The 24,824-nt window shown below is 42.5% G+C and overlaps 1 protein-coding gene across 8 annotated transcripts in view; it reads right to left on the bottom strand.

Annotated features, from left to right (window-relative positions):
- The window catches only part of tnrc6c2 (trinucleotide repeat containing adaptor 6C2), a 157,814-nt gene that overhangs the window by 6,731 nt on the left and 126,259 nt on the right, over positions 1 to 24,824 (bottom strand). For 4 of the 8 annotated variants that reach the window (XM_037536322.1, XM_017693090.2, XM_017693094.2 and 1 more), the window contains 17 exons: positions 17,950 to 20,154; positions 14,043 to 14,249; positions 13,514 to 13,671; positions 12,785 to 12,862; positions 12,550 to 12,607; positions 12,330 to 12,475; positions 11,480 to 11,626; positions 10,301 to 10,444; positions 9,533 to 9,652; positions 9,143 to 9,226; positions 8,334 to 8,583; positions 7,485 to 7,652; positions 6,220 to 6,402; positions 5,626 to 5,775; positions 2,541 to 2,756; positions 1,141 to 1,214; positions 906 to 1,045 (listed from right to left, as the gene is read on the bottom strand). In XM_037536322.1, coding sequence (XP_037392219.1) covers positions 906 to 1,045; positions 1,141 to 1,214; positions 2,541 to 2,756; positions 5,626 to 5,775; positions 6,220 to 6,402; positions 7,485 to 7,652; positions 8,334 to 8,583; positions 9,143 to 9,226; positions 9,533 to 9,652; positions 10,301 to 10,444; positions 11,480 to 11,626; positions 12,330 to 12,475; positions 12,550 to 12,607; positions 12,785 to 12,862; positions 13,514 to 13,671; positions 14,043 to 14,249; positions 17,950 to 20,154 — 4,528 coding nt within the window. Of the gene's footprint in view, positions 1 to 905; positions 1,046 to 1,140; positions 1,215 to 2,540; positions 2,757 to 5,625; positions 5,776 to 6,219; positions 6,403 to 7,484; positions 7,653 to 8,333; positions 8,584 to 9,142; positions 9,227 to 9,532; positions 9,653 to 10,300; positions 10,445 to 11,479; positions 11,627 to 12,329; positions 12,476 to 12,549; positions 12,608 to 12,784; positions 12,863 to 13,513; positions 13,672 to 14,042; positions 14,250 to 17,949; positions 20,155 to 21,029; positions 21,075 to 21,573; positions 21,657 to 24,824 lie in introns of those variants that run through there. The other 4 variants (XM_037536324.1, XM_017693097.2, XM_017693093.2 and 1 more) reach the window with 4 other exon arrangements.

Raw genomic sequence — 24,824 nt, 5'->3', positions numbered from 1 at the left:
ATTACACTGACAAGAAACTAAGAATTGAATCTTAGGACTATTCATATACGTTTATTACGATTACTGTGCCGCATTCTGTTTTCCATCATGTTGTTTTCATGATCGTTGGAAGCCAAATTCGTAAAGGGAACGGTTCTGTTTAGAACCATGAGCTCTATACAGAACTTTCTACATGCTTAAATGGTCCTTTGATGGTGAAAGGGCTCTTTACCTCAACGGAGAATGTGTTGTTTATGGCTCTACATAGCACCAAAAGAATTCTGCCATTGTTAAAAGTTTGACAAAACAACACATTTTTTAAAAAAACTGCACATTCTCCATCAATCTGAAGAATAATTTCACCATGTGGAAAACAATTTAAGCATGCAAAGGGTTCTATATAGAACTAATTAGAACCATTCACTTTACTAAAGAACACTTGAAGAACTTTCTTTAAGAGTGTGGAGAAATACAATCTGTCAGAATAACCACATGAATTTGTTGATAACCAACTCACTGTGACCCTAAAATTACTCATAGCCTTTTCACTGAGTTACTTACAGTAATCTAACTCTTCACATGTGTTTACAGCACAAAATGATAATCACAACAGCTTCAATCTACAATTCCCTGGGCTTAGAGTGCCCAGCTGAGTCATGTTTTTACACTGGACAGCACAGCACTGATTGAGTTCAACCCAGCCATGGGAGATGTATCCTTCTACAGAGTTTACTTCTAAAACAATATATTTTAAGAGTTGAGGAACAGAATAAACAAGACAGTATTCAATTAGTAAAGTAAACTACAGAAGCCAGACTGAAACTAAATTTAGACCTGTGGGTGAAGTGCAGGGTCTACAGTCTTAGTGTAAACTGCAAAAGAGGCATCTATGTAAATTAGCAAATATCCACTTAAGAGCAGCTCACATGTGCAGGGACTTCTGAGCTTTGGCTGCCTCCTCTTTGGAGCTGTAGCGCACTAGCGCGTTACCCTGCGGCAGGCTGAGGTGGAACGTGATGAGAGGACCGTGCTGCATGCACAGTGTCCTCAGAGTTGAACCGTCGATCTGCAACACACACACACACGCACATTTTATAGAGGGACATCATGGACAAGCGGACCTCTGATAAATCCTCAATGTAATTATGTTCTGTTACGTACCTGAGGAGTCAAGTTCCGCAAAACAAGCCAGCTGCTGGTCCGGGTGGAGCTGTCTGAGCTCCAAGCAGTTCCCTCTGAGATGGAGAAAGATGGGGGGAAAAAAGTTAAAACTACAATCACAGTAGAAGAATCTTGTTGACAGTCATAATGTAACATAATGAAAGTCAAGTCAACGTCAACCAAACGCTGATTATGTCACGAATGAAACCACAGGAGAAGGAATGCTTTGTAACAAGCGAATTAAAAAATCTGACTTTAAAAATCCACAATCTGGGGCTCCTGAGTGGCATTGGCTCTATCATCAGGAGATCGTGTGCTCGATCCCTAGTGATGCTACAGTTGTCCCTGGCCAGGAGTCCAAGAGAGCAGCTGTCCTCACTCTCTCTGAGTGGGTATCACCCATCATGATGCTAGAAAGCGCAGGCATCTGTCAGCTGACGCAACAGATCTGGCAGTTAATGTTCTCCTCTGAGCACATTCAACTGCCCAAATGACGTGAGTGGCAGTTTGAAAAGTTTGGAGGAAGCTGGTGTTTGCCTTTGCCCTCCTAGAGCTGGTGGTATCACGTAACTGAGTCCTAATTAGTGGGTGGAATTGGATATGACAAAATTGGGGAGAAAATTTGAAAGAAAAAGAATCCCAACTCTGCAGGTCAGTAAAACATGATGTGCCCTTTCCAGCGAGCCCTGGACCACATTGTTAACCTTCAGGGAACCGGAGATACTGGAATCTCGCAAATTTGTATGAAACATAGACAAACCCTAGGCAGCCTTGCCAAGATGCTCGCCTGTGGCAGAGGTCTCAAGTGAGAAATTTAGAACACCGTAACTTGGTTGAAAATAAGAATAACTGACTTTACAGGATCATAGAGCGTTACGCCGCCTCTTCAACCACATGTGACTTTTTTGTTGTGGTCTTTGGGAATCTTTAAATCTGATCTTTGAAGCTCTGTAGACTGGCGGAGAAATGTTACAAGGAAGCCAAACTCCACAGGTCAATAGAGCTCTGGATCGCATTGCTGGTCTTCAGGAATCCAGAGATACAGACCCTGAAATCATAAGGCTCCTCACCTGCTAACTTCTCTGAGGCGTTCATGTTGTTAGTGTCAGAAGAGTCATTGCTGAGCATTAAAGTCCAGCAGTCGAATAACTACTATGCATTAAGTATGAAGGCAAATATCTACTGTACATTTTTCAATACATACTCTGCATTATTTTTTAGCTATTCATCAATATGCAAGCCATAGAGTTACAACAGGGAGAAACTAAAGTGTGTTTAAACGTATTTTAAAGATGTCAGTTTTGTTTTACTGACTTTGCGGATGAGTGTCCAAATGAAATGATGCTTCAAAGGAAAAAACAGAGAAGAGATGAGCCTAGAAAAGAGAGTAGAGGAGGAACCTGAGGAGTAGGAGCTGCTCCAGCCCTGGCCGAGACCCAGTGACCCAGATGTCCAGCTTTGAGAGGGCTTGGTGTTGGTGAGGCCCGGAGGAGGGCGAGACGGGGCCGTGGAGGTCCGACCTCCTGGAGCAACCTTCCAAAGGTCATGGGGCATCGAGGCCTGCGTGTGTGAAATAGGACCTGACGACCAGGTGGACTTCATGTCCAAAAGCTTACCTGGATGAGACAGAAGAACAGAAAACATTGAGGAATCAGACTTTAAGACACTAAGAAGAGCTCATTAATGTTATGTCTAACAAAACCGATCTACCTTGCACTCTAGTAAAGACAATGGTTCTGTATAGAACATTGCGTGCATAGATGGTTCTCTGCATGGTGAAATGGTTCTTCAGATTGACGGAGATTGTGTTGCTTTTGAAAACAGTTCTATATAGCACCAAAAATTGTATTGATGTGAAGCTTATATAAAGAAGAAGAACACTTTAGGTACTATATAAAACCCATTTCAAAAAGGTTTACATGAAACTACGTATAACAGATTCTCCATCAAAATCACCACGCAAAGAACCACTAAAGCATGCAAAGAAATGGTTCTTCGAGTGTTCACGGTTCTACACAGAACCACTATCTTTCCTAACAAACCGTCTTTTAAGAGTGTAACTAACTAATAAGAAGAGGAGGATTCTCAGAACACTTTTAAAAACAAAGCAAACTTGGGGAGGAGGAACAAATCTGGAAGTGAATAGGAGGTTTTTCAGGGCACAAACACAATCTGAACTGCACTTTTGCAATAAAAACTGCAGGAAAGCGCCGTTTTCAGTTGGTTTCACACAAAGTCAGTCATAAGAAAAGCTCCAACCACTAACGCAGCACCCAGCCAAACCACAGCAATGGCCTTTGTCGAAGTGTAGTCGATTAGCCAAGATGTGTTTAGCGTCTGAAGGATGGCGTTAAACTGCACACCTAAGAATTAATAAGTAATCTCTAACAGACTTATTTCCCTGCTATTGGAACAAGTGTGTTTTTGTTTTCTGACATTGCGGCGTACTATTAAATGCAGACAGTGGCAAAAGCACAGACAAAAAACTATAGGTCCCGCTTTTATTTACCATCTCGGCTAATCAAGTACATTTGCACTAATAAGGGGAATTCGTAAACTTTTTCACTAAACTGCTGCTTTAATATGTTTTGGTTCAAGTTAAAGGGGCCATAGTAGGCTTTTCCAGTTTAGTGTGTTATGTATCTTTTTGTGCATTTCTGTCTGCAAGGTCACAAAGCTCAGCGTTCCCTTCTCAGCTGCCTGAAAAGCCTCATTGTAATTCCCATCCTTGCCTTTGTTACAAGATGATGGAATCTTGTAACACTGTCCATATTGGCTGCTTGTAGGGGCAGAACTTGTAGCGGGATGGTGCTACCACTTTCTGGCCAATCAGAGCACACTGGGCTCATCAGGAGGTGAGGCTTAAAGACCCAGGAGCTCTTACAGAGCATTTCAGACAGAGGGTGTATGAGGAAAATGTGTTTTTGGAACAGTGAAGTGCAAGTCTCTTCTAGTAGAGCCCCAAAATAAAATTATAAACACTGAAAATGAGCATAATAGGACCCCTTTAAAGTGGATTCCTGCAGCTGTGAGATGCTTTCAGCTGGTGGGTTTGAGGGGGAGGGACAGTCGGGTGTGGGACGGGTGGGCTGGAGCAGACAGGCTAGGGCAGGTAAGCTGGGGCAGTACCTGTGCTCCCCTCCTCTTCCTGATCATTTACAGGCAGGCTGAAAGAGCCAGAGCAGGCGGCCCCAGGCCACTCACTTATGGAGATCTGCCCCCCACTCTGAGACACAGTGGGAGACCAGGCTGTGGAGCGTTTACATCCAGGAGAAGCAAAATAATGCAGGAAAAACCAAACAAGAAGTAATAATCACAGCTAATACCATGATTATGCGATACAAAAATAAAGATTAAACTATGGTCAGAACAAAAGGATAAATTATGCATGATAGTGGAGATAAAAACACAATAGTGAATGATTAAAGTACGTAAAATAATACTGATCTGAAAGACCAGTGTCATATTTTAATGCTTCAGCATCAGCTCTATTATTCGTTGAGGCTATTTTACCATACCATTATCCACAACTGGCAGCGAAGCACATTATTTAGCAGTTAACAAAGCAATGTAAAGGTGTAATTTTCAAGTGCAATATCTGCAGTGCCATTGACTGGTTAAGCAATTAAAAATATACTATATTGCCAAAAGTATTCGCTCATCTGCCTTCACACGCATATGAACTTGAGTAACATCCCATTCTTAATCCATAGGGGTTAACATGATGTCGGCCCACCCTCTGCAGCTTCAACTCTTCTTGGAAGGCTTTTCACAAGGTTTAGGAGTGTGTTTATGGGAAATTTTACTTTAAGGCTTGGATGCAGCTGCTCAACCATGGAAACCCATTCCATGAAGCTCTCTACGCTGTTCTTGAGCCAATCTGAAGACCACATGTAGTTTGGAGGTCTGTAACGACTGACTCAGAAAGTTGGAGAACTCTGTGCACTATGCCCCTCAGCATCTGCTGACCCGACTCGTGTCATTTTACGTGGCCGACCACTTCATGGCTGATTGCTGTCGTTCCCAATCCCTTCCACTTTCACTGACAGTTGACTGTGGAATATTTAGTAGAGAGGAAACTTCACGACTGGACTTGCTGCACAGGTGGCGTCCGATCACGGTACCACGCTGGAATTCACTGAGCTCCTGAGAGCGACCCATTCTTTCACTAATGTCTGTAGAAGCAGTCTGCAGGCCTAGGTGCTCGGCTTTATACACCTGTGGCCATAGAAGTGACTGGAACACCTGAACTCAATGACTTGGATGGGTGAGTGAATAGTTTTGGAAAGATGTGTATGTACATTTAACTCTTTCTTGACAGATAATCAATGTTAAGAAAGCCGTGTCCAAATATCTCTAACTAGAAAAACCACACAAAGCACATCTGAAGCTGTGTGATGAGTAAAACATGTAAAAGTGGTGAAGAGCACAGCAGGAAGTTTGGCATTTTTGTCAGCAGTGCTAAATCGTTACCGTCTCGCTCACCTCCACTCCTGTCCCGCAGCAGGTAGCGGTTCACATCTTGAATGTTGGTGTTGATGGTGGGGCCTCCAGAAACACTTCCTGGGGTCATGTTGGGGTCAGCCTCAGGATCGATGTTCTGCAGGCCTTTCCACGGAACTCCTGGACAAAACTCTGAAGAACAGAATAAAGACAGAAAATGCTGGGATTTAATATAACCTAAATAAATAAGTACGTTTAGTGCATAACATCGTAAGTACATGTTTTCAGATATCAAAACTGGCTGTTTTTTGTTAAATTCAATGTTTTTGTGTTTCAAGTCAAACTTGCATATATAGAGACATCTATTTTTTATTTGTACTATAATTTAAAAGGATTTGAATTTAATTATATCTTGATTTATTCATTTATTTTCTTAGATTCTTTCCATGTACGTTGTTTTAATTCTTTCATCATTTTATTTTTAAGTATACACCTAATATGTTAATATGCTATATTGACTTTTACACTTAAAGTCTGTTCATGCCAATTACAGTGTTAGTGTGTTTACTGACATACGTACGTAATGACACCACTACAGTACATATTCTGTAAATATTTTCCCAGAAAGTGAATCACCTGGAGGCCAGCTAATGTTCGTCCCGTTTGACATTTTCTCGTTAGGGCTCTTGCCCGGAGTCCAGCTGTCTGGCGCCACCATGGGGCTGCTGGGAGACTGTGAGGTGGACAGGAGGTTATACGGGCTGAAAGAGTCTTCCATCGTCGGTTTACTGTCGGCCACGTGGGTGGGGACTGCAGGACCTGAGACAGAAATGGAAACATTCACTGACTTCGTTTACATCAATCAGCAAAGAATTAATGTTAGGTAAGAGAGCGACTGACACGATGTCTGGGTCCAGCACTGCTCAGCAACAAATAATAAATGCAAGCACTTAAGCCAAGTTCATAAGTTTCTAAGTAATATTTATATTTGTTTATTAAGATCATGGTAATTGGTACGAGAGAAAAATCCAGGTGACCACCCTTAACCAGAGGAATTTATGAAACCACAACAACAATAAATCAGCTCTTTAATTAATGGAATTTATACACCTGACTGCACTGGATAAACATCATACAGAGCCCAGCAGGACTCACTAGCTAAAAAAAGACTGTTCTCCATGAGTTCTTTAGTAAAGACAATGGTTCTATCTAGAACCATGTACACTCAATGAACCCTATGCATCAGTAAAGGGTTCTTTGTATTGTGAAATGGCTCTTTAGACTGATGGGAAATATCTTATGTATGGGTCGATATAGAGCCTTTTTGAAAAGAGTATATATAGCACCGAACAGCTGTCTTCTTTTATTATGATCTCAAGCTATATAGAACCCAATACAGTTTCTCCATCAATCTGAAGAACCCTTTCACAATGCAAAGAACCCTTTATTCATACAAAGGGTTCTTTAAATGTTCATTGTTCTATATAGAGCCATTTAAATTTTAAGGAATCCTTGTACAACCATCTTTTTCAACTCTGTGGAACATCTACAAAGAGTCTGCTGGAAAATTAGAAGCTTCACAAATAAGCATGTGAGATGAAAAGCAGCTTTGAAATCAGCAACAGAGGAATGTGTAAAAATCCATTTCACACTTTTTAAATAGATTTTTTTAATGCAAGCATTTTACACTCGGGTCCCAGAACTGATGTGCATTTCTTTGAAGAAACTAAAGTACCAATCTGGTGAAAAAACTGAATGACCAGGCTCATGCGTGCAGTGCTGAGGTGGGAAGATCAATGAAATGAAATCAATCTAATGTGAAAATGAAATAACTGCCTAACTCTAGGAATTATCACTGTAACAGTTCCTGTGTTGTTACTGTGTGGTGGAGATTAATGTACCGTGCTTGCTGAGGCTGGTCTCCATGTGAGGTGTGGAGGTGGTGAGGGAGTCCATGCTGCTAGCATGAGTCCACTGTGACAGACGGGACTGAGGCTGCGGCGGAGTGTCCTTCGGCACCAGACCACCGACATCCATACAGCCCACTCCCACATTACCATTCAAACCAGCTGAAAGAGAGAGAAATACAGAGATACCAAAATGATTATTGCAAGACTAATCCATGTTCAATAAAGCAGACTTTAATAATAACAACAACAACAATTAAAACAATAATAATATCATTATTATTAATGATTATAATATATGATTATTATTACTCATAAAGCACTCTTTACAAACAAAGCAGCTCAAAGTGCTTTAGAAAAAATGTTACAATAGAGAAATAAGAGAAGAAACAAAGAAAGATAAAGTAAATAGAATTAAAATAGTATTTTATATAAAGTCTTTGACAATGGTTCCATATAGAATCATGAACACTCAAGGAACCATTTGCACATTTAAATGGTTCTTTGCATGGCGAAATGGTTCTCAAATTGATGGAGAATGTGTTGTTTCTAAAAACGTCTCTATATAACACCTGCAATTGTTACGATGTCAAGCTCATATACAATAGAACCACCCTTTCTGGTGGTACATAGAATTTTGGAAAAAGGTTCTTCCTTATATAGAACCATACATAACACATTCCCCATCAATCTGAAGAACATTTCACCATGCATCGAACCATTTAAGCATGCAAATGATTCTATGTATAACCACGGTTTTTACTAAAGAACCCTTGAAGAACCATCTGTAAGAGTGTGTGTGTTTAGCCCTGGTTAAGACGTGTGTAAGGCTGTATTCCTTACACAGAGGGTACAGGCTGAAGGAGCTAGGAGAACTCTGCGGCTCTTTGGTCTGCAGGTCAGAGATGGACAGGCCCGGAGCCTGCGGGTTTCCTGGGAAGACGTCCAGGTTTGGTTTGGCGAGGCCGGGGTGCAGGCTGCCGTGGGACGGGGCAGGGGGCGCCTGCTGCTGCTGCTTCATCAGCAGGGCCTGCGCCAGCTGCCTCTGGTGCTGCTGGATTTGCTGCTGCATGTTATTGATTGTGCGTGCAACCTGAGAGAGAGAGAGAGAGAGAGAGAGAGAGAGAGAGAGAGGTATTGGTTATTATTATTATGACAATTATTAAATTGCTTTCAAAATATTACTACTGGTAATATTTTGACAAACTACTGTGAAAGTGATGCAACTATTAGCCAGTAATTTACTGTAATTTTACTCAGTGTAGACACTGAAGCTTGTAGGGCTTTAATCTTCTTGTCTAAAATAAAATACTTAAGCTCCAGGGAGAGATGTAATCAGTACAGCAGAGCTGGAGCTGAACCAACACAAGAGGAAGAAATTAATCCCAAAAAGAAAGTAAAAGGAAACATAATTTTAAAATATAAATCCTTCATCATTCTACTTCAGTAATTGTAACTAGTTCCTGCTCATCATTGCTGCTTTTACTCCTCCTCAGTATGTTGGGATATAGTGCCATGTTTTGGTAACTCTGTACTTGATACAATTCTGCCAGTTAATCTGTGTTAAACTGAATTGAATTGAGCCAGAAATACACTAGAGAGCAGTGAAAACAATTCAGAACATAGAAAATCAGATTTAGACTGTTTCTCACTTGCTGCTCTTGTTGTCTGATGGGACCAGACACATTTCGCTGAGCCTGCATCATCTGCTGCTGAATCTGCAAACGCTGGTACGCCTGAGAAAGATGGGGGGGGGGGGGGGGGGGGGGGGTTGCAAGAAAGTGAGAATGAGAAGAAAGAAGGGTAAGAGAAAGAATGTAAGGAGGAATGCAGTCTGTTTCATAGCCTCACTACAGTGAAGTTAACAAACACCAGTTTTCATAAAAACCTGCAGTACAGAAGCAACAGGATTACAGTCTCAGTTCCTCTATTCCTCCCACCATTCATCCCTCTATTCACCCCTTCTTTCCTCCTGCCACTTCTCCCTCCATTACTCTTGCCATTCCTCCCACCATTCATCCCACCATTCCTTCCCCTCTTACCATCTGCAGCTGTTGGAGCTGGTACAGCAGGGTCATTTGTTGAGGATTTATTGGTGAGGTTAAAAGTGCAGGGTTCAGACCAATGTTTTTTGCTGCAAACTGCAAGAGCTGTGCTTGAACCTGAAAAAGAAAAATTTAATGTTCATTTGTTAAAAAAAAAAAAAAAAAAAAAATCACAAAATGCAACAATATGTTGTGTAAAATTCCATGGAAAAAGGTGTGTTTGGGGTAAATTGTTGAGATTAAATGTCAGACACACACATTTTCTAAACAATTTATCCTTCTGGGTGGATACACACGGAGGGTACAGTAAATTCAGGATAAAATGTTGGGGATCAAAATAGGGCAAAGGTATGTGGGTGTAAAATTTTAGTATATAGGATATCTGGGGGAAAATGTTTGGGTATATTACATGTGCAGTTAAATGTATACAGTATAGTGTAAAATATTAGGGAAAAATGTTTGTAGTAAAATGGTAAGGTGATGAATGTTTGGGTAAAAAGTTGGGGAACAGTATGTTTGGGGGGAAAATACTGGGGTAGAGTATGTTTGAGGTAAATTACTTGGATATAGCATGCTTGGGTACAATATGGAGTAGAAAATGTTTGGGGTGTAATATTGGGGTATCATATGTTTGGGCGCAGTATGGGGTAGAAAATGTTTGGGGTCAAATACTGGTAGAGTATGTTTGGGTACAATATGGGGTAGAGTATGTATGGGGTAAAATATTGGGGTACGGAATATTTGGGGTAGGGAGTAAGTACACACCTGAGGGGAGAGAAACTGAGGCACTTGAGCGCGTAGATTAGGCTGGGCGGAGCTAAGAGGCGGCACTGGCGGCTGAGGGGGCGGAGCCTGCTGCTGCAGAGCCCGAGCTTGTGCTGCTCCGTTACTGCCAAACATTCCATTCATCTGAAAGAGAGAAATACTTAATTACTAAATACAGCAAAATGCAATTTACAGCCTAAAGTTAAAATGATAACTCTTTAAACTGCAGCATTATTATTTAGTCTCTACTATGAAACGAATATGCAGGTTCCAGAGTTATGAGTGAAAAACCAGCTGAAGACATCAGATTTATGTAACCTTTGCACGGCTCAGAAAGAATTCACATGATTATTCAAAGAAAAGCTCCATTTCAATACAAGCTCCAGAAAAATATTTCAGTAGCTGAATGGAAAATATGCTTTTCTAAGGTCATCACTCTACATTGTCAGGATGTTTCATGTTTTAGGAACTTATATTAAATAGACACACAAAAGGCCAGTGTCACTGTGCAGGAATGCCAGCTCAGTCCGGATACTGTTTCAATAACTGCCGCTGGAGTGGCACTCAGTGTGGAGAGGAGAGACGACCCAGTGAAAGAGAACAGAATAACACCTCTCAACACTTAATAATGGACCACTCCAGACATGAGAGGAAATACTAGCCACACAGCTGGCAACACAGTGAAGGAGGGAAATCATACCCACTGCCATCTGCTATGAATTATTCAGTATCTGCTATGAATTATTCAGTATCCATTATGAAGTATTCAGTAACTACTGTGAATTATTCAGTAACTACTGTATATTATTATGTATTGACAATGAATTATTCAGTATCTACTATAAATTATTAAGTATCCATAATGAAATATTCAGTAACTACTATAAATTAGTCAGTAACTACTGTATATTATTATGTAACTACTATGAATTATTCAGTATGTATTCTTATTCAGTATATGACTTATTATCTGCTACAAATAATTTAGTATCTATTATAAATTATTCCGTAAATACCATAATTTATCCAGTAACTACCACGAAACTTATTTGGAAGTTTTGTTATTCTAACAGTGAGGACTTGAAGTGTGGACCCACATATGGATTATTACAGTTAAAATAAATTCTCCTGGGAGATTTTTGTGCATTTTGTTTATAATGCTGTGTTTGGGCCACTCACCTGTCTGCTGTTCAAGTTTTGCATGGCCAGTCCTGGGGAGACGCCGCCCAGTCCGTGGCTGGGAAGGCTGCTATTGGTCAGCGGGAGCTTGAGTCCGGGAGAAGGCAGAAATGGTGAGGATGGTGTGTCGTCCGACAACCCGCCATCCTTATAAACATAATAAACCACCGTTTGGTTTCTGACACTATGACTCACTGTTATATACAATCTAAAAACAAAAGTATGTGACTAAAGTATGTTAGCACAGCTGAAAACAGCTGTCTAAATTCTGAATGTTGTGCATATTTTTGTCCACTTTCTTTGGAATACTAGCCTTGTGTATGCACTCAAAATATGTGGCCCTAGCTACTTACTACTGTATAAAACTCGTAAACAGAGCGCTTCAGAGTGGCTTTGTGGGAATGGTTTAGATTTCTTTACAGTGGTGGTGACAGGAACCATGGGTTGCCATGACTACAACACAAATAAAGACATTTTATTTACTTCTGAGTTTTATATGGAATGTCGATGATGGGAAAATAGTGATAAATCTGAAATAATAAGTTTTCTTTGGGGACTATTTTGCCTCACAACACCCTGCATGTATCCCTCCAACACGAATGGAGTTTAAGGCCAAAATCTTACACATCAGTCAGTGTATGCATAACCATTTCATGTAATAACTTTCTATGAGGGAGCTTTTAGGGGTGGACGTCTGGTTCCTATCACCACCACTGTGGACAATTCGGGCTCGGTGAGTATCTCTAGAACAGAGCATTTCACACCAAACCACTTTGAATGACTCTGTTTACATCTTAACCAGTTCATGATGCAGGAATTAAAAAAAATGCTAAAGAGATGGTTCCAGTACCTTGTCCAGGAAGGGGGCTCGGTCCAGTGAGGAGTCTTTGGACAGGCTCGGAGGACGGCACACCAGAGGCTTGTTCATGCCGCTGCTGTAATCAGCCATTCCCATCCCCCGCTTGTCCCCTTCGCTTTTCTTCTCCAGCAGAGCGCCTGGAGACGGAGGGCAAAAATCAGCCACTGTGGGTCTAAGAATGCATGCGTGTACATAAAGGAGAATGACTCACTCATAGCCTGGTCCAGATTCATGTTGTTGCTTCTCAGTGCCTCTTCTGCAGGGTCCCTCTGAAACACACGAGAAACACACAAACACATTAGTATTCAACCACACATACACATTATCATCCAGCACCGCTATTCAGCTTGGCCTCCTGCACCACAGAGCTGCAGATTACAGGAATTTTGTGCTCAGTATGAGAGATATAAACAGCGCTGTTTATCGCTCAGATTTAAATAGCTTACAGGGAAGCCCATGTCCGTGAGCTGTTTGATAAGTCGATTCATGATCCAGACTTCATCCTGTTTGGTGGACATTTTTGCCTGGAACAGATGAACAGACAGAAGAGAACCAGCATAAGCGATGACACTGCAAATTTATAGCACTTAAAATTCACTTATGTGGTCAAAATTCCCAATGATTCATTAATGACTCTATCACTGTAAACTCTTCTTAAACTCACAGCTCGTTATTCAGTCATTAATCCTTAGACTTATTAGTATTATTCATTAAATATTCCACTCTTAAAAGATGGTTCTCTTTGGCTCTTTAGTAAAGACAATGGTTCTACATAGAACCATGAACACTCAAAGAACCATGTGCATGCATAAATGGTTGTTTGCATGGTAAAATGGTTCTTTAGTTTGGGGAATATGCAGTTTTTTTGAAAAGGCTTCTATACATCACCAAAAAGGGTTCTATTGTTAGGATGCCAAGCTGGTTACAATAGAAGAACCCTTTTGGTCCTATATAAAACTATTTCTATTCTATACAGAACCATCTACAGCACATTCTCCACAGCACATTCATCTGAAGAACCCTTTCAGGATGCAAAGCACCCTTTATTAATGCAAAAGGTTCTTTTGGGTATTCATGGTTCTATACAGAACCATTTTCTTTACTAAAGAACCATCATTTTTAAGTGTGTGACAACAGAAGAACCCAACGTAATTAATGGCTACAGCCTCTGGTACCTTCTGTAGACCCTTCTTGGGCTGGTTCCAGGAACTACAGGAAGAGCTGCTGTCCTGGGAGGTGGGACTGGTCCACATGTCGCCATCCTCAGCCTCCCATTGGCTCATGCCCATTTCCTCCCCTCCTGACCCCCAGCTGTCTTGCATAGATTTGGGGGCTGGAAAAGAAAAGCACTGATTTTTAAAATGATTTTACAGAGTGCATGATAACATGATGCAGAGGCACCGTCCAACCACCAGGTGTCACTGTGGTTCAACCCTTCAAAGCCAATGGAGGGCCTTTAGAAAAATGCCCAGAAACAGGAAAATATCACTGTAATAACAAAATATCTTCCTTTTTTCAGTTTTTACTTTTTCAAAATAACAAATAGGTATTCCTCTATAAAGTCACCATTTAAGAGATTACAACAACAACTATGTGATCAAATACTAAAAGGAACATGGTTATCGACAAGAAAACTTTCTGGTTTCACAGATTCATGTAAAAGGTGCTGCTTTGGAAACAGCACTCTCCATCACTCAGTCTCACCTGGTTTGCAGGGCCCTGAGCCGGAGGGTGCACTGGCCCTGCTGAAGTGTCCGGCAGACTCATGGCTGTTCTCTCCCCAGCCTCCGGATCCTCTGGGCGGTTTCCCCCAGGCAGCAGTGCCGTTATCCACCGTGGGGCTGGAGGAGGGAGGCTCCCCCCAGGATGAAGACTCTGACTTGGTCTGCACGTTGGGCAGCTCGCCCCAGCCTGCAAACAGAGGAACTTGTTAAAAATATGACAAAAAAAGGAGAAATCTGCAGGACTTATGTCCCAAAATTATAAAAAGGAAGCATTGTGAAAATATTTAGATAATTTCCATATCATTCTGTAAAACACTGTATGTAATAATTATCACATTATTCTATATTTCCCCCCAGATGCTGCACATATGTACATATTCACATTTTCAACTATTTAGCTCTTTTCAAACGAGCTCTTTAGTATCTGCTCTTGTTCTTTGTTCTGTTTATTCTATTTTCATTTCATTTTTCTCCTAGTCACTATGTTATTATCTTGAGAAGATCTGATGTCACAAATCCACCCAGACAGATTCTGCATCTATGTTTCATACCTTGCTTGACCAGTTGGCCTTCCTGTTAAACAATGGAAATATATCCTAAAAAATGGACTGAATTTTCTCATCTTTAGAATGTTTTATGCAAAGTCAGCACACCGAAGATGATTACTTGGCACTGTAAGAATATAATTATTAAAAAAGTAAAAAAGTACCATGGTTCATTTCCATAAGGGACACAAACCAAGAACTCCTTATATTCTGCAGATGAGTTTTCAGATCAGTTATGCAATAACAGCCACTGTTTTGCTTTCCAACTCGCTCAGCACCACTAGAATGCATCAAAGTGTTATTTTTTTTTTGCACTGCAATGTCGTTTCCATGACATCTGGTTGGAACTGGAGCGATGACACGTTTTGAATAACAGCAGGTTTGAGTGTAATGTCAATGCAAGAGGGTCAGCAGGGCTCGATTTACACAACACTTGTGTCTTTTCCACTATAAGTCACATTAGGTTTGACCTCTGCACTTTACATGACAAGCCAGGCTCAACTTCTCTGGCCCACTTTGAGCAAACGTCAATAACTGCGAAAAGACCACAGGTTTCTCTCTTCCCTGCTATCTGACAACGTGACAAATGGATCCGGAGAGGGGGAGTAAAAGAGTATCTGAGAAATGTTGAGCGAGCACAGAGCTTGTTCTCAGCAGGACAGAAAAATTCAGACAGCAAACGTCTCTGTCTGCCATTGTGCCTCAGCGCTGCCAAGAACAGAAATAGAAAAGCTTTCATGGGGCCGACAGCAGGGCCTGAGGGCCCGACTCTGTCAAGCCAAGCACAAGGCGGCCATGTCTTTTTAACTGCAGGCCGCAGGCCAGCTGGCAGCGGATCGCATGCCTTTACTCTGCTGGCGATCCCACACAGTAACAACCAGCAGATGGCGCTTTTTACTCCAATATATAAGCCTATCCGCTCACTCGTAACTCGCCCCGTTTATTAATGAGGAGTTCAAAATTTAAGGACATTTTTTAAGATCCGTCCTCTCAACGGACCAACTTCATTATTAATGGAAGCGGATTCGCAACTAAATTCACAGACTTTATTACGTATGCCTGAAGGCGCAAGTGTTTTGAAGCCATGTTGCTGCTGTTGGATCACACTACCACAGGGAAACTCTCTTCTAGACTCCCAGTGTATATATTAGTAGAGGGCAGTAAACCCCTTAGGTATGTGTTTTGTCATAACTGTTATGCTGGTATGCCGCAAATAAGTGCTTGTCAAATGGTCCAGCAGTTAGATTCAGTTGCCTGTACAGGTGCCAGAACATAAATGCTGCTCCATTTAAGGTGGAAAATGGAAACTTTGGACAAAATGCTGGCAAATAAGAAGCCAACGTCTGCACTGTAGATATCCCAACATGAAACATTTAGCAGGACTGTTAGAAAGCAATATTTACAGGTTCATCTATATATTGTAAAAATTACTGTTTTTAGTAAAAATATTCCAGGTTTACTTTGCCTATTACTTCTTCTTCTTCTTTCGGCTGCTCCCTTTAGGGGTCGCCACAGCGGATCATCTGCCTCCATCTTGCCCTATCCACTGCCTCCTCTACTTTCACACCAACCATCTTCATGTCCACCTTCACTACATCCATAACCTTCTCTGAGGTCTACCTCTTCTCCTTCTACCCGGCAGCTCCATCTCCAACATTCTTTGCCCAATATATCCACTATTCCTCCTCAACACATTTCCAAACCATCTCAACCTGGCCTCTCTGGCTTTATCTCCAAACTGCTCCACCTTCACTGTCCCTCTGATCTGCTCATTTCTAATCTTGTCCAGCCTTGTCACTCCCAATGAAAATCTCAGCATCTTCATCTCCGCCACCTCCAGCTCAGCCTCCTGTCTTTTAGACAGAGCCACAGTCTCCAAACCATACATCATAGCAGGACGCACTGCTGTCTTGTAAACCTTCCCTTTCACTCTTGCTGCTATCCTTCTGTCACACATCAGCCCTGACATCCGTCTCCACCCACTCCATCCTGCCTGCACCCTCTTCTTCACCTCTTTTCTACACTGTCCATTGCTCTGGATGGTTGACCCAAGATATTTGAAGTCATCCACCTTTACGACCTCTACTCCTTGCATCTTCACCTTTCCACCTGCCTCCATCTCATTCACACACATGTATTCTGTCTTGTCTCTACTGACCTTCATTCCTCTCCTCTCCAGTGCAAACCTCCACCTCTCCAGATTCTCTTCCATCTGCTCTCTACTCTCACCACAGATTACAATGTCATCTGCAAACATCATGGTCCATGGAGCCTCCTGCCTGACCTCATCTGTCAACCTTTCCATCACCATTGCAAACAAGAAGGGGCTCAAAGCTGATCAATGATGTAACCCCACCTTCACCTTGAAACCATTTGTCAATCCAACTGCACACCTCACCACTGTCTCACTATCCTCATACATGTCCTGCACCACCCTAACATACTTTTCAGCTACACCTGACTTCCTCATACAGTACCACAGTTCCTGTCTTGGCACCCTATCATATGCCTTCTCTAGATCCACAAAGACACAGTGTAGCTCCTTCTGACCTTCTCTGTACTTCTCTACCAACACTCTCAACGCAAAAATTGCATCTGTGGTGCTCTTTCTGGGCATGAAACCAAACTGCTGCTCACTGATCTGGACCTCTTGCCTTAGCCTTGCTTCAACAACTCTTTCGTATACCTTCATGGTGTGGCTCATCAACTATATACCTCTGTATTTACTGCAGCTCTGCACATCACCCTTGTTCTTAAAAATGGGGACCAATACACTGCTTCTCCACTCATCAGAAGTAGTGCTCTGGTCCCCATTTTTAAGAACAAGGGTGAAGTGGTTCAGATCAGTGAGTCTTGTTAAAAAATGTATGTTTTAGTTGTTTATTTCCCCAAAATATTAAAACAAACAAGTGTGCACTGAAATGCATGGTTTCTCTGTAGAGGGTACGTTAATTTATTCACACTTAGAAAGCCATGCAAAATTATGTAATTTGACCTGGGTCACCCAAACTTTTGCATATATAGACGTAAAATGTATGTATAACCCTGTATCTCTGTTTTGTCCGTTACATGTCTGTTACATTACAAAATTTCATGATGAACAAACCAAGAGAAATGCTCCAAAAATGGAACTTTTTCAAAGGCATTTAAGTTAAAACTGTTTTTACCTTCTGCAAAGTTACCTCTTTGGAGATACAAGGTTCTATCATGTTAAGATAGTTATAATGTTAACTATGATGTACGTCACACAAGGGAGAGAACAATTGTACTATACAGCCTGACATGAGTTGTATAACTGATGTACAAAGTTATAAAAAGTCAAAAAAAGGAACACAAACTCACTTCTCTTACCTGGGTTCACCATCGGCATCCTGTTGTGTGGAGGTCCAGGTTGGTTTGGTGAACCATTGTTGTTGCCGTTGGGGTGGTTCTGAGCTGGACCCTGGTTGTGGTGAGGGTGGTGATTGTTGTTACTAGGCCCTGTATGATGGTTGTTGCTGCTGCCATTGTTGCTGTTGCCTGGATGAGAAGCAGGATTATTCCTGTCCCACATGTTGACACATGTTCTGTACGTATTGGGATCTCCCCAGGTGGAGGTTCCATCGTCAATCTCCATTTTGCGGCGGATCGAGGAAGGGGAAGGCTCTTCCCAGCCTGTAGCCTCCTCTCCTACATCCTGCCTTCCTGCAGAGCCCCAGCCAGAGCCACCCTGCTTCACAGAGTTTGGGCCGCCCCAGGAACCCATGCTTCCAGTGCTGCCACTAGAGGATTCTTGAGGTTTGCCACCCCAACCCTGCACATGACCATTTGGGCGTTGGGAGTCTCCCCAGCCTCCGCCTGAAGCTGGAGGTGCTTTGCCCCATCCCTTCTGAGGTTCCTTCCAGTTCCCTCCATCTCCATCCCAAGAGGAACTACCAGAGCCATTGTTTCTCCTCTCTGAAGGCTCTCCCCACTCTCCACCATTTCCACTTCCACTATTTCCCCAGCTTGAGGAAGCATTGGGTCCATCTCCCCAACCTTGTGACTTGGCTTGTGCAGGACCATCTTCCCAGCTGGGGGACTTTTCTTCTGAGCCCCATGACTGGCCACTAGAGCCATTGGTGCTGGGGCCATCTGGCATTGGCTCACCCCAACTACCAACTGATCCATTGGGCACCTTCTTATTAGCAGGTGGGTCCCCCCATCCAGTACTGGGCTGACTGGTGGGCGGGACTGACCCTCCCCAACCTGGGGCAGACATACCTCGAGAAGGTTCCGGGGCATTCTTGCTCCCAGAGTCCATCCTAGATGGTGCATTTAGGTTAGAATTGATACATCCTGGAGGAGGAGGTGCAGATCCAGCTGAAGGTGCTTTAGAGGATGAACCCCAGGTTTCAGTGCCACCATCATCCTTCATGTCAGAATTTTCATCCATTTCCCACACCGTGTGCTGGCAAACTGGGGTTTGTCCCCAGCCAGAGTTGCAGAGCACACGAGGGTCTAGGTCCTGCCTTGGCAGAATTGGAAAATCCACACTAGAGGACCTTTCTCTTCTTTGCGAGTGTCCCTCGCTGCTGTCTCTGCTACCTTCACTGGCCGGAGCATCAGTGCCCCAGGAACTCATTGGCTCCTGAGAAGGTCCATCGTTGGCATCCCACCCTGTACCTTCAGTACTTGACTGCTTGTTCCATTCACCCCAGCCTGAACTTCCTCCTCCACGACTCCAAGAGGAGACCCCACCAGAATCCCAGGCTGAGTCTTTTGATTCTCCACCCTTGGCATCTCCGTTGCCCCAAAGAGCAGTTCCATCTCCACTGGCTTGATCAGTGGGAGACTGACTTAGGGTTCCTCTCCAGCTGTTCACAGGGCTCATTGGCTCTGCTTTAGTGTTTGGTCCATCAGTTTTAAGGTTAGGAGTCTCCAACATGTTTGTTGGAGACTGGTGCTGGTCTGGGGTGTCTGGGTTCCCCCAAGCACAGTCTCCTACAAGGTTTCCATTGGCACATCCAACACTGCCATTTCCATTGGTGCCGTGAACCGGTGCAACACCTCCTGGGCCACACATGGTGGACGGGATTGAACTTGAGCCACCCATACTACTCGGCCCTGAGCCCACTCCTGGGGCTTCATGTCCAAGTACGGGCCATGCAGCAGGGTTAGCATTGGGGTTCAAATTTAGATTAGAAGAACCCCAGTTGGACTGGCTCCTGCTGCCTAGGGACAAATCAGTCTTACCCTCAGAGCCCCATCCTCTGTTGGGTCCACCCTGACTGGAGACCATACTTGAGGGGTGATTAATGCTGGCTTTGCTAATGGAGTAGTGACTGTGTTGGCTAGCTCCTGTAGCCATACTCATGCTACTACTGACAACCTCTGACGAGTCAGCATCCAAAGTACATTCTAACGACTGCTGGTTGTTGCTTTGTTGAATGGAAGGCCAAGCTTCAGTGTCTTTTTCGTCAATAATCACTGGATCCCAACAGGTACTGCTGCTGCTGCTGTTGGTGGTTGGGACACCCCAGTGGGAATTCTCATGCTGGGCTCCCTGACCACTCTGATGAGGCAGCGCTGCAAAGACAAAAAGAAGCAACAGGATGATTAGCATAACAACTTGGGCATTCTAGGTATGCATTAAAATCTGTAAAAAGCAAAAACACCTCTAGAAATTTGAACGCTGGCAATGTTCTACGACTCCCCTCCGACAGTGAGTATTTTTCATACATGCATAGTTTTTAGTTTTCCAGAATACTGCATTGCTCAGTAGAGCACGGATATAGTCATATTAGTTAAAACATGTATTCCACATCTTCTGGAAGCAGAAATGTGTGAAAAAGAAGCACCATCAGTCTCCCTTCCCATATTGCCTCTTGCTGCAATGCAAGAGAAGCTGAGGTGGAACGGGGTTCATTTATTGGAATGAAACCAAGACTAGCCCCTCATCCATCATTTCCCATGCTCCGCCAGGTCCCCACAAAACCACGACTGCATTGCTACTGGGGATCACCAGGGGCTGCTGTGTGGCTCAGAAACGTGCACACCTCCCCCTCTTTCATCCAAGCACACGAATGCAAAGTAGAGAGCGCTTTAACTTCTCCCCAGCTATAATCAATCATGAGACAGCAGGTAATCGATGCCACATAAATGATGGTGAATAGAGGATAGAGGGCACTGATCTTGCAATGCAAACGCAACCAGTCTTTCACACCATGCTACTGAGAGTACTTCCCTCAAGCTTGGAATATGTTGCTGTCTGTCCCAAAAAGGCACAAGACCGTCTAGGATTTATATTCAGGCCACAAAAAGACGACCCGTGTTTTATACCTCAGTTAGCAAACTGTCACTGTATTTAATGTATGTGCCACTCTCCACTGACACTTGACCTGAAAAATAACAATAAGCCCGAATTTAGAAAACCTAAGCAGACTGTAACGTCTGGGTCTTACCTTTGGGCTTCACTTCCTTCCTTCTCCACTTCCAGTTTCTCAATTCTAACATTCAACATGGGTAGAAAGGAAGCACACATTGTTTTGACTGTGTACATCAAAACATGCTGCTGTTTAGTGCTAAGCTAACAAAACACAAGCCTGAATTTTGTAACTCTCAGCCAACAGTAATGTCTCTTACTTTCCATCTGGGCTTCATTTCCATGCAGTTTCACAATTCAGACAATGAACATAACCATCAATCAATGGTACAGTGGAAGCACACAGCGTATTGATTGTATGCATTACAGTGAACTGATACCTAGCACTGAGCTAATGAAACAATAAGTCTTGAGCAGACCACAATGTATCTGTCTTGCCTTCAGGCTACATTACAATCAGTTTCTCAATTCAGACAATGAACACAACCATTAAGCAGTGGCAGAATGACCGCACACATTGTCTTGACTGTGTACATTGAAATGTATTGATGCTTAGTGCTAGGCTAATAAAAATAAAGCCTGAATTCTTAAACTCTCAGCAGACTGTAATGTCCCTGTCTTACCTTCAGGCTTCATTTCCATTAAGTCTCTCAATTCAGCCAATGAATGTAACCATCAATCAGTGGCACAATGCGCTGTGGACAAGCTGTCAAACAGAATGCATCTGTTTATGACAGACGTGAGCCGCAAGGTCCTGCATAAATTGCGCTGGTGCCCAGTCCCTCAGAATGCAATTTTCTTTTGGGTGTACTTATCTGCTCTCCCCAGGCACCCTTATCTCCCAGAGCCGTCAGGGCCCAATGCATTTCAGCTGACGCCACACGAGCTCGTCTACATCACACAGCAAGCCTTCAGACGAGGCAAAGCTGTGCAGCGGTCAGTCCAGTTTAAACTGGTGTAGGCGATTTTCACCCCAACCGCATCCCAGAGTCTTTTTCAGGGAACCACAAATGTATACAGCGATTAACCCTGGCTTTTGAAGGAAGCGTCTAAAATCTTCACTGTCACATCTAAAAAAGCCATGCCAGCAGAGGAGTCGAGATGAAAAGAAAAACAGGGTTACGAGGAAAGCAAGCAAGGTCATTGCTCCATGAACTGCAAGGCAATAAAATACAAACATTTCGGAGCTGAAATTGAAGGGAAAAGCTGAAAAAATACATAACAGAAAACCCCAAGCTATATCGGTGAAAAGATGCTTGACAGTAATCCAGCAAATACATCAAAAACCCACACATCACTTGAACTCATTCAGAAGCTCCAGAATTCCCCATTCAGACTCGAAGACGATATCAACTTTCACTCTTGAAAGAGGTATTTCCTGAGCAAGTCCAGGAAGAAGCGGCAGATAAGGACAGCAATCACAACAAATTACACACAACAGCACCGGCTGACGGGCAGTCCTGGCTCCACATGGCAGAGAAGCTGAGCTGCAGCTAACTTTCATGGTGCAACAGGAAACAACAAATGCCACATTGACCCCACCAGAGATATTTACGAGTCGCTTCAAGTCCTGAGTCCGGAGTCTTTAGTAGAGAACTGTGAGTTTAGCCTCGTTGGCACTGCACTGCACAAAAGTAAACACTATTCAACACCTCTTAGCTTCAAATAATGAGCCTTTTATTACAGAAAATGCTTCAGTCTGAAGGGCAGAACTGAAAAGCTACATGCAGTAAATCTGGTGTGTAAAGGACAGAGGCAACTTGAAACGGTTCGTTAGTCTATTGCTGGGGTGTCCAAACTTTTTTCAAGACAGCCAGAAGATGCCGTTTCAAAATACCTGAGGGGCGAACTATTATTCACAAATGACTCAAAATAATACGTTTTCAAAATATCAGCACATAGAATCAGAGCTTTTTGTGCTGCCATGTTTCCCATCACTGTCTAAACGATCCACGTGAATTGTTTTACTGTTGAACTCTTCATTCAGAACAGTTTGGACTGATAAGTGCTTATAAAAATAATTAATGTGATTAAAATGAACAATACATGTCTTATGTATTACTAACATTCCTATTCAAGTGTTTAATATTTACTTAAATTGTATCATAATATTCATAAGAAGTTTTCCATCTTACCAAAACCGCCAGTTCTCAGTGTTTCGTTTGTGTTTTATGTCTGTAGTCTCGACTAAATGTTGTTCAGTAAATGAAGCTGCAGGTCTAATCAGAGAAGAACGGCTCTTCAACTTTAGCCATGTTTGTTACCACACTGTGGTGCACAACACTGCTGCCACCATCAGTTAAACGGAAGAACTGCAATGTACTTGCTGGTGGGCAACTTATCATACACTATAAAATAGAAGCTGCTGGCCAGTTAAAATCTGTCCGTGGACTGCATTTGGTCCTGGGGACTTTGGACGCCCATGGTCCCTAGTTTACAAAGCAAGGAAGCGCAATAACTACACTCTTAGAAAAGATGGTTCTTCAAGGGTTAAGTAAGGAAAATGGTTTGATATAGACCCACGGACACTCAAAGAACCAGCTGCATGCATTAAATGGTTCTTTGCATGGTCAAATGGTTCTTCAGATTGAGAGGTAATGTGTTGTTTTTGAAAATAGTTCTGTACAGCACCAAAGAGTTCTGCTACTGCTACAATGTCAAGCTTGTATAGATAGAAGAACCCTTTTGGGCAGTATATAGATGCTTGATTAAAGGGTTCTTTGCATGGTGAAAAGGTCCTTCAGACTGATGGAAAATGTGCTGTAGTTGGTTCTATACAGAATCTTTTAAAGAGATGTCTACATAGCCCCAAAAAGGTCTCTTCTATTGTTACAAGCTTGACTTCATCACAATAGCAGAACCCTTTTTGGTGCTTTACAGAACCACCATACACAACACATTCTCCATTATCTAAAGGTACACCTGAAGAACCATTTCATGCGAGTGTTTCTGATTTTATATAGACCCACTTTCTTTACTAAATAACCCTTCTTTTTAAGAGTGAATGATTCAGCTTGACTCACGTTGATTCATTATCATTCAAGTAATATTAGGTTTAATGGAGTTTGATCTGTAACTAAAACCGATGACTACAACTATCTAAGACCACCAGTCTTCTGAGTTTTATATGGAATGCTGATGATGGGAAAATAGTGGAAAATCTGAAATGATGTTTTCTTTAGGGACTATTTTGCCTCACAACACCCTGCAAATTATGTCTCTCTATACCATGAATGGAGTTTAAGAGCAAAATCTTCTCAAAGCCATCATAAAACAGTGTCTCATACATCAGGCAGTGAATTCATTACCATTTCATGCAATTTCACTTCTGTGAGGGAGCTTTTAAAGGTGGACGTCTGGTTCCCATCACCACCACTGCGAACAATTCTGACTCGGTAAGTTTCTCTAGAACGGAGCAATAATCACTGTACTAAGAATAATATTTGAATTATTCTTGAAATAAACCCGAGTTGTTTTTTTGCACTGCTTGTAGCTTTAGCTCTGGCCTCAAATGGCTTATTAAACGGGAGCAAAAATAAATAAATAAATAAATAAATAAGGCTTCCCCGTGGACTAAGCAGCCGTCGCTGTTTGGGTTAAACAGTAAAGCAGTGTGGCTGTTCTGCAAAACACTCAAATGTCCTTCATCTGAGCTGTTTTGGCAAAGGCTGAAATGCCTTTAGAGCAGCCTTGGCATTGTTTCAGCACTCAAATAACATCTCAAGGTTTTTCCTTTTTCTTTTCATTTGTATGATCAGCAGAACCGCTGTTAACGCCTGACATTTTCAGCTAAGTGTTCCAATCAGCAAAAGAGGGCAAAAAAAGGAGAGAAACAGAGACGCAATCTGGAGATATGAATGGAAAGAGCACCCTG

The sequence above is a fragment of the Pygocentrus nattereri genome, chromosome 30, assembly GCF_015220715.1.
Source record: "Pygocentrus nattereri isolate fPygNat1 chromosome 30, fPygNat1.pri, whole genome shotgun sequence".
NCBI classification, from domain to species: Eukaryota; Metazoa; Chordata; class Actinopteri; order Characiformes; family Serrasalmidae; genus Pygocentrus; species Pygocentrus nattereri.
Note: the sequence above shows the minus strand (reverse complement) of the source record. Positions and strands in the feature narration are given on the sequence as shown.